Genomic DNA, 12,036 nt, shown 5'->3' with positions numbered 1-12,036 from the left:
CCCCCCCCCCCCATTGGCCCCCTTCACCCGGTTCCTGCCCCAGTTCTTCACAATCCTGGAGAAGTGCCTTGGAGAGGGCTTCTTAGGATTGAGGTAACTAGGTGTTCTGTTTGCTTCTTGGATTCAAGGTTCTAGTTCTTTCAGAGGTTTGGACTTCTGTCCACTATGTGCTTGAATAGACTCTCCATTCCCTTCTCTCTCTCATTCTCTTCCAAAATGCCTAGTATGCTAATACTGCTTTTTCTGTTGGACTAAGATAATTCTCATAGAGCTCTTTCATTTTTCTTTATGCTCAGGTCTCTCTCTTCTTCTCTCTGTGTCATTCCTAGATTCCTACCTTGCTATCACTAATTCTTTCCTCCATCTGGTTGGCTCTGTTTTCTATGCTCTTTTTTTATTATTAATATGTGTTTTTTTATTGATTTTATAGAGAGGAAGGAAGATGGGAGAGGGATAGAAACATCAATGATGAGAGAGAATCATTGATCGGCTGCCTGCTGCACACTCCCACTAGGGATTGAGCCCATAACCCAGGCATGTACCATGATCGGAAATAGAACCCTGACCTCCTGGTTCATAGTTGGACACTCAACTACTGAGCCACACCAGCCTGACAGTAGCTCACTCTTAATCCCCTTAATTGCTTGGTTCATTTCCGAGATTTCTGATTGGTTCTCTTTTAAAGTTTCAATCTCTTTGGTAAAGTACTTGTTTTGTTCATTGATTTGTTGAATGGAAATATTTTGGGTAGCCCTGGCTGGTTTGGCTCAGTGGATAGAGCATTGACTTGTGGATTGAAGTGTCCCAGGTTTGATTTCAGTCAAGGGGACATGCCTGGGTTGTGGGCTTGAGCCCTAGTGGGGGCATGCAGGAGGTAGCTGATCAGTGATTCTCTCTCATCATTGATGTTTCTATCTCTCTCCCTTTCTCTCCCCATCTAAAGTCAATAAAAAAATAAAAAAATATATATATATCGGGTAGAGAAATTCATAAGGACTCCTATACTCTGTATTTGTTTAGCCACATATTTGATACAATGCCATGCTTAATATTAGTGTCAATTTACAAAAATCATGCTCTTTGCAAGATAAAAGCGTTTTATGTAAAGCAGGCAAACTTAAGAAATATATGCTTTCTTGGTAATGTGTTTATCTATTAAGTGCCTATTGCATTGATGGCGAACCTATGACACGTATGTCAGAGGTGACACGCGAACTCATTTTTTGGGTTGATTTTTCTTTGTTAAATGCCATTTAAATATATAAAATAAATATCAAAAATATAAATCTTTGTTTTACTATGGTTGCAAATATCAAAAAATTTCTATATGTGACACAGCACCAAAGTTGAGTTAGGGTTTTTCAAAATGCTGACATGCCGAGCTCAAAAGGTTCGCCGTCACTGGCCTAGTGTATGTTGTAAGATCTTAATCGCTAACTTTGTTCTCATAGACGATTGGGTTTGGTTTGCTGTTTACCTTATGTGTGTCCTGTTTCCTCAGGAGGCCATGAAATTCAGAATTAGTCCACGGTGTGACGCTCCCAATTCCAGTGTGAACTGATACTCTCTGGGGCGAAAAAGCACAAAAATATTGTCAGCTGCGCTGTAGACTCTCCTTCCACCCCTCCCCCCTCCCCCAATCCTCTGTTACTTTTTCTGATATCCATTGTAGGCATGGACAGAAGAAGGGATTTCAGGGCCAGTCTTTGGACAGTCGATGATCAACAAATCCTAGTTGTGCTTTCTAACCTTTAGTGCATAGTGGCACACAGAACATGGTAATATTTTTTCTGATGTAAACAAATGAGCTTCCTTGAGACTGGAGGTGTCCATTGTCACCTACCCACAACCTGTAACCAATTTCCCAGTATGTCTGCTAGTTTCTAAACTTATTATATACAGGGTGTTCCCCCCAAAATGTATATATACTTTGAATAATTATTAATTCCAATGGGTTAAATCTTAAAAGAAAGAAACATCAGTTGAACTATCAGCTATTAAATGTGTATACATTTTTTGGGGATACCCTGTATATGAAAGTATTCTGTAAACGATAATGTGCTATTCATGATAAGATTTTATTAGTAATTAATTACTATTAAGACCAGGTATTTATTCTATAAAAAGACTTTGTGTACTATGATTTCCTTGTTTTGGGAACTGTTCTTAAAGAACCAGGCACAGATGCCAGACCATTTGCCAGAGTTAAGGTCTTGTATGTGATTTGGTGTAGTAGTGAAGAGAAGTGGAAATGCTAGTGGTCACGGTCATATGGTTCAAGACTTCTTATAAGAGATCAAACAGCTGCTGAGATTTGTTAATGATTCTGCTATTTCCCCTCATAAAATTCTTTACCCTCCCTTCTGCCTATCCCAGTTTTTTCCCAAGTTATGCCTTCTTTGTGAATTCTTTCTTTATGTCTGCTTCCTTCCTCCCAGGTGAAGGTCATACTCTATACTCTGTGCTACATTATACCTTGTACAAAGCTTTATTGATTGCATTTCTAACACTGTACTGTTTGTTTCACATATTTCTTTTCCTACTAACTTGTGAGCTCCTTGAAGTTGTGGCAGATGATTCTTTGTAGCTCAAGCTACCCCAGCTCATTTTGTTCCATTCTTTCATTAGGCAGGCTTGACTGCTCTCTGAATGGAGCTAAGGGCTGCCTGGGCCTGTCTCCCAGGGTCCCCTCTTGCAGGGAAGCACTCCACGCTCAGTTCATCACGCTGGTCTCCACATGTTACATCATCTCCCAGCTGGAGTCCCGCACAATCTCCGTTTCTCTGGGCTAAATATTTTTATATTGATAGTTTGCTTTCCTGGTTTCTCGTTTTTGTGTAAATAAGTATGAGTTTTCTTTACCTCTCCCAGTGTTTAGCATCATAGAATTTTAAGAATTGAAAGGGGCTAGAATTTACCCACTTCTGGTCTTTAATCCAACTAATATTCATTGATTACATACTGATTTAGTCATTGATACTGACATATGGAGACATTTGGGGGCACCACAATATTTTGAATATTTCACTAAGAATAAAGAGGACGTTTAGATTTAGTAGATTTTTAAAAAAGTCCATCTTTCATTGTTTTAAAATTTTTGTGCTGCTGGGTATCTTCAGAATAATGAGCAAAATAAAAAGATGTTTTATGCTAAAGCAGTATATACAGTACAGAAAGATCTTCAGATTTTTATAGCGTTATCATTAAGAATTTGACTCCAAAGCTAAGCCACCTGGGCTTCAATCCTGGACCTACACATATAAATGTAATCTCTTTGTGTCTCAGTTTCCATATTTGTGAAACAAGGTTAATAGTAATACAGGGTGTTATGAGGTTTAAATGAGTTAGTACTTGCAAAGCACTAAGAATTATGTGTGGCGCACAGACAATCTTCAGTATAGTATATGGTTACTGTTGCGCCGCCACCATTATGGAGTGATGCAAGCACCTGGGGAGACATGGAACGCCCCTTTGGAATTCCTGGTTGAACCTTACTAAGTCACCTGTGCTTATGGTATAAGTTCATTGTCTTAATAAGAGGCCCTATATGTCATTCTCTGCGTCAAAGCCTAATGTGCCCAGACTGTAACTACATCTATGGAGTAAGGAAGTACTTTGCCACGGGGTTTACTGTAGAAGCAGTTTAAGACATGGCAGAAGACTCGTTAGCTTTTGAGTCTGTTCCTGAGACAAACTTGCTAAAAATCAATTTCCTTTCATTTTCTTTATTGACATTCTGTAAATAAAATAGTGGCAACTTGTGTTTTGGGCAATATATTTTAAAGTGAATTTAATTTTCCTTAGTAAACTGCTTTTAATGATGCAGCAGAAATTTTCTTCCCCTGTTGTCAGGTTGCTATCAAGATCATAGACAAGAGCCAGCTAGATGAAGAAAACTTGAAGAAGATATTCCGGGAAGTTCAAATTATGAAGATGCTTTGCCACCCACATATCATCAGGCTTTACCAGGTAGGAAACCTTAGTGGCTGATTGTATGGCAACAAAATCAGCCTTAGGAAAAGAGGCCGGCGGTGAATACCTACAGCTTATTGTGTTTCTGTGTCATTGTGTTCATCCTCCTATTTCCCCACCGTTCTATCCCCCTGCTCAGCACTCAGGTGTCCTCTGGCTATTTTCTACTGAGGCCATCCCACCCAGACAACTTGTTCTTTATACTTGGTACCATTCTTAGTAAAAATTACACAAAAAGACAGAAGATGATGAGAACTTATTTAGGTCAGAATCCTAAAACAGAATGGAAAACTCAAAAGGAACAGAGAGTTTTGAGAGATGAAACGCTGCGAGAGGGAAAGACAGAGAAATATCGATGTGAGAGAAACATCGATTGGTTGCCTCCTGCACACTCCCCAACCAGGGCCGGGGCCAGGGAGGAGCCTGCCACCAAGGTACATGCCCTTGACCAGAATCAAACCTTCAGTCTGCAGGCTGGTGCTCTATCCACTGAACCAAACTGGCTGGGGCAACATTAATTTTTATAACATTATTTAAATACTAATTTCTGTGATAATGTTATGATTATGATGGCAAAGGATATTTTAAGTATGGCTTTTTGTATCAGTCAGAACCTACCTCTTTTCTATTCTAGTAGCGTCCTGACTTAGTTTTTACTTTTCCAAGGTAGCATTTGATTATTTACTGTTTCTTTTTTTAAAGTATTTTTATTGATTTCAGAGAGGAAGGGAGAGGGAGAGAGAGATAGAAACATTAGTGATGAGAGAGAATCATTGATTGGCTATCTCCTGTACACCGCCTACTGGGAATCGAGCCTGCAACACAGGCATGTGTCCTTGACCAGAATTGAACCCGGGTCCCTTCAGTCTGCAGGCCGACACTCTATCCACTGAGCCAAACTAGCCAGGGCTAGCATTTGATTATTTTGATAACCAAGAGATCGAGGCTGTGTAATGGAAGAGACTTCTAATTTAGTTTTCTTGCCTTCCCAAGAAACATGAGTATTCCATGCCATCATAAAAAAATGATTGTAATTGCTGGAATCCCAAGGCAAATAGGAGAGGAGGATCTTGCCGTAGCAGGCTGGTGGAAGTGGTATTTTGGAAGAGGTGGGGCGCTGGGTGCTTCTCAAGTTGCTTTGTGTTGGCAGCCACAAGCTGTGCCTCTGCATAGAGCCATCCCGCTCAGTGCTTTCTGCTAGAGCAGCCATCACCTGGTTCTGCGGGCCATGCCCCTACTCGGTGCATTATCTGCTATTGGTCTGCAGTCAATGGTTACCGGCCCAGAAGAAATCATGTTGTGATATTGGTATGTGTGGTTAAGGCTAGAGCTTAGGGCTCTTCTCTGGCATCAAGTACTCACATAATGAAATGAACTAGATCCACAGAGCAGACTTGTTGAAATTTATCAGACTAAATTAAGTTGAATTACGCCTGCATTGTGCCCCAGAAGCAAACATGTGAAAGCTTTCTGGTGTTGCCTGAATATCTGTATCGGCAAACTCAGGGGTGTCTAACCTTTGCTTCCTTCCTGTCTGATAGGCTAAGTAAACTTCTTGACCTCACTTGGTTTTTTAATTAATCCTCACCTGCCTGAGGATATTTTTTCCCCATTGATTTCTTTTTTTAGAGAGAGTGGGCTGGAGGGGTAGAGATAGATAGATAAACATCGATGTGCCAGAGACCCACTGACTGGTTGTCTCCCATACCCACCCCAACCAGGGCTGGGGATTGAGCCTGCAACCGAGGTACATGCCCTTGACTGGAATCGAACCGGTATCCTTCAGCCTGTGGGCTGACACTCTATCCACTGAGCCAAATCAGCTAAGGAACTTGACCTCACTTTTATTTTATTTTATTAAATATATTTTATTGATTTCTACAGAGAGGAAAGGAGAGGGGCAGAGAGTTAGAAACATCGATGAGAGAGAAACATCGACCAGCTGCCTCCCGCACACCCCCCACTGGGAATGTGCCCGCAACCAAGGCACATGCCCTTGACCGGAATCGAACCCGGGACCCTTCAGTCCGCAGTCCGACGCTCTGTCCACTGAGCCAAACCGGTCAGGACTTGACCTCACTTTTAAAAAATAAATCATCTTTAAATGATTAGAGGGCTTCTCAGGCTGACCTTTCTCAAGAAGCTAACTTGCAGGTATTCACCTTATAACTGATTCTGCAAGATTACCTTTCTTACCCAAGGTTTCATTAGCCTTTAAGAATTGCCACACTTTCCAGCCTTGGCTTTGCACAGTGCTCTCTTTTAAGCTTTAATTTGGCTCTCTGGCTTGTATTGTTAATGAGAGATTCTGAGCTGCCAGGTGAATGGCTGCCAACTTGTCTTCATATCATATCAAGACAGTTTTCAAGTCATTTGCCAAAGCTGTAGTCTCCTCAGGTTTATGAAGTTAGCCAAATACAGGTGAACTCTTGAAAAGATGAATAATAAACGAATATTTGCAGTCAGTAAAAGACCTGAGAGTAAAAGGGTTACATATCCAATATGACACTCCAACCAGCTGAGCCAGAACTACATAGAGTTCTTAAAAATTAAAGAGGAAAAAGAATGACACAGTTATTAGATTGAGAAATTAAATTAATGTGAACTTATAGAAGGAATACCATGAAACCATTGAAAAAGAAGTAAATCTATCTATAATAATAAAAGCATAATATGCTAATTAAACCAGACAGCTGAACAACCTTCCGGATGTCATTCCGGACATCCTTCAGATGAAGCTGTGGTGGCAGTGGCCAAGGCAGAGGTGGTTAGGGGTGATCAGGCAGGGGAGTGGTTAGGGGTGATCAGGCAGGCAGACAGAGTGGTTAGAGGTGATCAGGCAAGTAGGCAAGTGACTAGGGGCGATCAAGCAGGCAGGCAAGCGGTTAGGAGCCAGTGGTCCTGGATTATGAGAGGGATCCCATATTTTGAGGGGGTGCCAGCCAGGCTGGGAAACTTCCCCCTCGCCCCCGCCCCCCTTCATGAATTTAATGTACCAGGCCTCTAGTTTATAATAATCTATAATAATAAAAGCATAATATGCTAATTAGACTGGATGTCCTTCTGGAAGAAGCCAGGGCTGTGAGGGAAGCCTGGGTTCTGGGTGCCAGAGGGAAGCCTGGGTCCCAGGTGCCAGAGGGAAGCCGGTGCTGGCAGCAGGGGATGGAAAGTCTACTCTTGCACGAATTTCGTGCATCAGGCCTCTAGTTGTAATATGATGCATAATACGTTATATGGTACTAGAGACCCAGTGCCTGAGTTTGTGCACCAGTGGGGTTCCTCGGCCTGGCCTGTGGGATTGGGCCGAAACCTGCTCTCTGACATCCCTGGAGGGATCCTGGATTGTGAGAAGGCACAGGCCAGGCTGAGGGACCCTACCAGTGCATGATCAAGGCTGGGGAGAGATGCGGAAGGTTGACCAGCAGGGAGGGACTGTGGGAGGGCTCCAGGGCATGTCTGGCTCATCTTGCCCAGTCCTGATTGGCCAGACCCCAGCAGCAAGCTAACCTACTGGTCACAGCGTCTGCCCCCTGGTGGTCAGTGCATATCATAGCAAGCAGTTGAGCAGCCTTAGCATATCATTAGCATATTACGCTTTGATTAGTTGAATGGCCGAAGGGTCAACCCGACATTTAGCATATTAGGCTATTATTGTATAGTATTAATGTGTAAAGGTGTCAGAGATAAAGTAACTGGGAAATAATTTAAGAAGATTATTACCTGTGAAGTGTAGTGAAAGTCTAGAATGCCTGTGTGGCTATTGAATATTAAAATGTGGCTAGAACAAATGTGGAACTGAATTTTTAATTTTTTAAAAAATTAATGTGAATGTAAAATCTGAAGCAGCTTACAGTTTTAAAAACTTTTTGAATTGATTTTGGACATATTGGGATAAATAAAATATGTTATTAAAATTAATTTCAACTTTTTAAAAAACATTTTAATGTGGTTACTAGAAAAGTTAAATCATATAGTGCTCATATTATATTTCTATTGGACAGTACTTTTCTAGAATGAAATAGAATAAGCTATTCACAATGTTTCCTCTGGGGAATAAAATGCAGGGTTTTTGGAAAGAGGAAAGCCTTTGGTCTTTGTTTATGTACTAGGTAAGATATATTCCTATCATACTTTAAAAATATTTAATGTAAAAGGTAAAATGGAGAAAAGACTATCAATACACTACAACTAATTTAAAAAGTAACAAATATTGACAAAATATTTATAATAATTACTATTTATTATATTATATTACATGCTTATGTAATAAATTACAATATGTCAAATATATATAAATATGTAAAAGCTATATATAGCCTGGCTGGGTGGTTCAGGTGGTTGGAGCGTAGTCCCATACCCCAAAAGGCTGCAGGCTCCATTCCAGCTTGGGGTACATTCTGGAGGTAGCCAATTGATGTTTCTCTCTCTCTTCTTCCTCTTTCTAAAATCAAAAACATATCCTCGGGTAAGCATTAAATTTTTTTTAAAAAAACTATATATACATAGATTCTAGCAAAATGAATACCAAGACAAAATACAAAGGAGTAGCTTATGTTGTTACTTGAAGTGTTGAATACTTACATTATTGATAAACTAAAGGCCTGGTGCACAAAAATTTGTGCACTCAGTGGGGTCCCTCAGCCCGGCCTATGCCCTCTTGCAGTCTGGGACCCCTTGGAGGATGTCCACCTGCTGGCTTAGGCCTGCTCCCTGGGGATCAGGCCCAAGCTGACAGTCAGACATCCCTCTGGCAGCCCGGTAGCCCTCGGGGGATGTCCACTTGCCAGCGGGGAGCAGGCCTAAGCTGCAGTCGGACATCCTTAGCGCTGCTGAGGAGGCAGGAGAGGCTCTTGCCACCATTGCTGTACTGGCAGCCATCAGCCTGGCTTGTGGCTGAGCAGAGCTCCCCCTGTGGGAGCGCACTGACCACCAGGGGGCAACTCCTGCATTGAGCATCTGCCCCCTGGTTGTCAGTGTGTGTCACAGTGACCAGTCATTCCCAGTTGTTCTGCTGCTAGGGTCAGTTTGCATATTACCCTTTTATTATATAGGATGGGCAATGGCAAAGAAAGTTGTCATTTCTGTTTTTTTAAAAAATAGCCAGATGTGTTTTCTGTGCAGTTTTTGAGTGATTCCCATTGTTTTTCCTCAGGCTTTTGTTTTGCTTTAGTTAGATTTGGGGGGGAATATTTTGAGCTTCAAGTGATCAATGTTAAATTTGAAGTTTTGGGTTCAGAAGCTTCTTTGCTTCTCAGTTTTGTGGCGTTTAAGAGATTATAGAGGCCTCACAGAACAACAAAAGAACTGTCTCCCAAGCAGTAAATATTACCTATTTTTCAGAACTTGGAGGAGTATTTATTTTCCCCTTTCTTCTTAGCATTTATATCTGTCCACTCCACCAATGTTTTAGTTTTCTTTAAGCAGTAATGGTTATTAATATTTCAAATGACAAAAGAGGAGTCATTAGTTTCTCTTGCTGTGATGTCAGCTGTCATTTGTGTCACTGTCTGTTACTTTCCTGCCTTTGCACCAGGTTATGGAGACAGAACGGATGATTTATCTGGTGACAGAATATGCTAGTGGAGGGGAAATATTTGGTAAGTACATTTATCACATTCTTTAAACAGCCATTGAGCACACTGTGTCGAACCTAAAATAGCTGCTCCATGCCTTGGTCATTTGAGCAGCTGTCACTGGATGCTGACCCTGAGTGCTGTTATTTCCGATCAACCAAGTAATTCTAATGGTTTTTGATTCACCTATTTAAGTCTCTTCACCGCTTTCATTTCCTTAGCAAAAGTGTTTTATTTATTTATTGTGTTGACAGCTGAGATTAAAGATCTCCAAGAACAAACATTCCTCTGAGCATGTGACCCCAGGGCCTTTCCTATTGCCACAATCTAATGGAGTTACCAAGAGTGACAGAACTCCCACGTGTGTGGGCCTCTGTTGTGTGAGAAAGAGGCACTTGGAGCAAGCAACCGCACCCTAATGTATTCTTCAAACTTTTAAAAACTAAGACATTAACTGTATTCCTTACCATTTGTTCAGTAGTTCCCTTCATGATTCTTGTAATTTTGGAGGTTCTGTCTTCAGTAGCTATTTTCTTCCTCCCACACTTAGCACAATATCAAAATTAAGCAGGAGAATTTGTTACCAGGAAATTTGACTTTTCAAGTTGGAGAAAACAGACTCAAATTTTTTTATAACAATAAGAAATGGAGCCAATAAAATTAGAGACTAAACATTCAAATCTGGATTGACATCTTTTTATGCCTAATTATTTTCATTTTAGCAAGTAACAACAGAGAAAAGCTCTTAGGTTTATCAAGTTTCTTTTTTCTCGGTTTTGTTTTGGTCTAAATATGGATGTTAAGATATTTCTATTTTTTTAAAAAAAGCAGCCATATTAGATGGCACTTACTAATTTAAAGTATATTTAAGAGAATGGAAGCATTTTTAAAAAATGTATTTTATTGATTTTTTACAGAGAGTAAGGGAGAGGGATAGAGAGTTAGAAGCATCGACGAGCGAGAGACATCGATCAGCTGCCTCCTGCACACCTCCTACTGGGGATGTGCCTGCAGCCGAGGTACATGTGACTGGAATCGAACCTGGGACTCTTCAGTCCGCAGGCTGATGCTCTATCCACTGAGCCAATCTGGTTAGGACTGGAAGCATTTTTAAAGTGGAATCATCTTATAAATGACAGGTCAACTGTGACTGGATGGAGTTTTTTTGTGTTAAACTTTCCCCACACAGATTATAATTTTGTGTTTAAGCATCACAGGATGAGTGTGAGTCCTTTTTAAAGGAGGTATCATGATTTCTTAATAATATGTTTAATTGGCTTTGTATATGTGCTTTTGCACAATATTAATCTTGGGAGAAAGAGACCATGTCATCGTAGTGTTCATGATAGAATAACCAAACACAGTACAATTCAGATCTACTTTGCTCTTTAGGAAAACAGATTTTAAAAGTACAGAAAAGGTAACAGTCTCCTGGTCACACAGATTCTTTGTGGGAATGTAGCTCAAGCCATGAGGAAACAGAATAGTACTTCTCATAATATTATTGTAAAATATTCAGATGATGTATTACCCAAAAAAAAACATTGTGACTGCAACAGGGATATAACTGTCTCATGAATTCTGATTTTTAAGTGTATCTGTATAACAGATGGAAGATGGGCTTATTCAAGTACGTGAGCTGTGGAGGTAGTTAGGACCCGTTTCTGAATCAGATCACTGCCACCTTTTGCTGTTTTACTTTGAGCAAATTACTAAATGATTCTGGGACTCGGTATCATTTTCTACAAAAGTAAGATCTGTAATACCTGCTTCACAGCTGTGAAGGTGAAATGAGATGGCATATGTAGAGCCCTAGCACTCTGCTTCCTCCACCTCCATGTAGAAGAACAAATGGGAGGTTGACTTCTAGCGTGATAACAGGAGGAGCTCTGCTGACCTGCTTCCCCGTGAGAATGATTTATTTAAAAAAACAAAGGAAGAAGGCCCAGCCATTTAAAAACTCTAGAAATGGTCATAAGGATGAGCAGCAAATGAAGAAACTATCCAAGAACATCTATAAAAGTTTGGCAAGCAATGAGAGAGTCTGGGTATTTTAATCTTCACCTGAGGATTTTTTTTTTAATTGGTTGAGAGAGAGAGAGAGAGAGAGAGAGAGAGAGAGAGAGATATTGATCAGCTGCCCTCTCTTGGTAATCAAATATGCATCATTTTAGATACAGGACAATGCCCCAACCAACTGATCCACGTGGCCAAGGCAGGTCTGGGTGTTTAAATCAATACTGCTCTCTTTCTCTCTCGCCAGCTCAGCAAGATAGAGCTGCCACTGAAGACTACTCTAGTTAAAGTGTAATCCCCCACTCCCACTCCTCCAATTTAAGACTAACAGCTTTCTTCCCAGAGGGCTAGGACATCAGCATTTCTCATCCTTCCTCCAGCTAGCTACCTGTTGCTGCTGCTAGTAAATTCTGGGTGAATGCAGCTGAAATGTGGGGACTCCCTTTTTCCACCCTGCCCTTCCTTACGGAGTTTG

At 40.8% G+C, this 12,036-nt stretch overlaps 1 protein-coding gene across 2 annotated transcripts in view; it reads left to right on the top strand.

Moving 5' to 3' along the window:
- The first annotated feature begins 1,724 nt into the window (after positions 1-1,724).
- SIK3 (SIK family kinase 3) overlaps positions 1,725-12,036 on the top strand; it is a 148,940-nt gene continuing 138,628 nt past the window's right edge. Inside the window, exons 1-3 of one of the 2 annotated variants that reach the window (XM_006761549.2) lie at positions 1,725-1,778; positions 3,853-3,969; positions 9,506-9,569. In XM_006761549.2, the coding sequence (XP_006761612.2) occupies positions 1,776-1,778; positions 3,853-3,969; positions 9,506-9,569 (184 nt within the window). In that variant the 5' untranslated portion in view covers positions 1,725-1,775. Of the gene's footprint in view, positions 1,779-3,852; positions 3,970-9,505; positions 9,570-12,036 lie in introns of those variants that run through there. The other variant, XM_006761550.2, reaches the window with a different exon arrangement.

Source organism: Myotis davidii, unplaced genomic scaffold, assembly GCF_000327345.1.
Source record: "Myotis davidii unplaced genomic scaffold, ASM32734v1 scaffold97, whole genome shotgun sequence".
Classification (NCBI taxonomy): Eukaryota; Metazoa; Chordata; class Mammalia; order Chiroptera; family Vespertilionidae; genus Myotis; species Myotis davidii.
The sequence above is the reverse complement of the archived record's forward strand: the minus strand, read 5'-3'. Positions and strand labels throughout refer to the sequence as shown.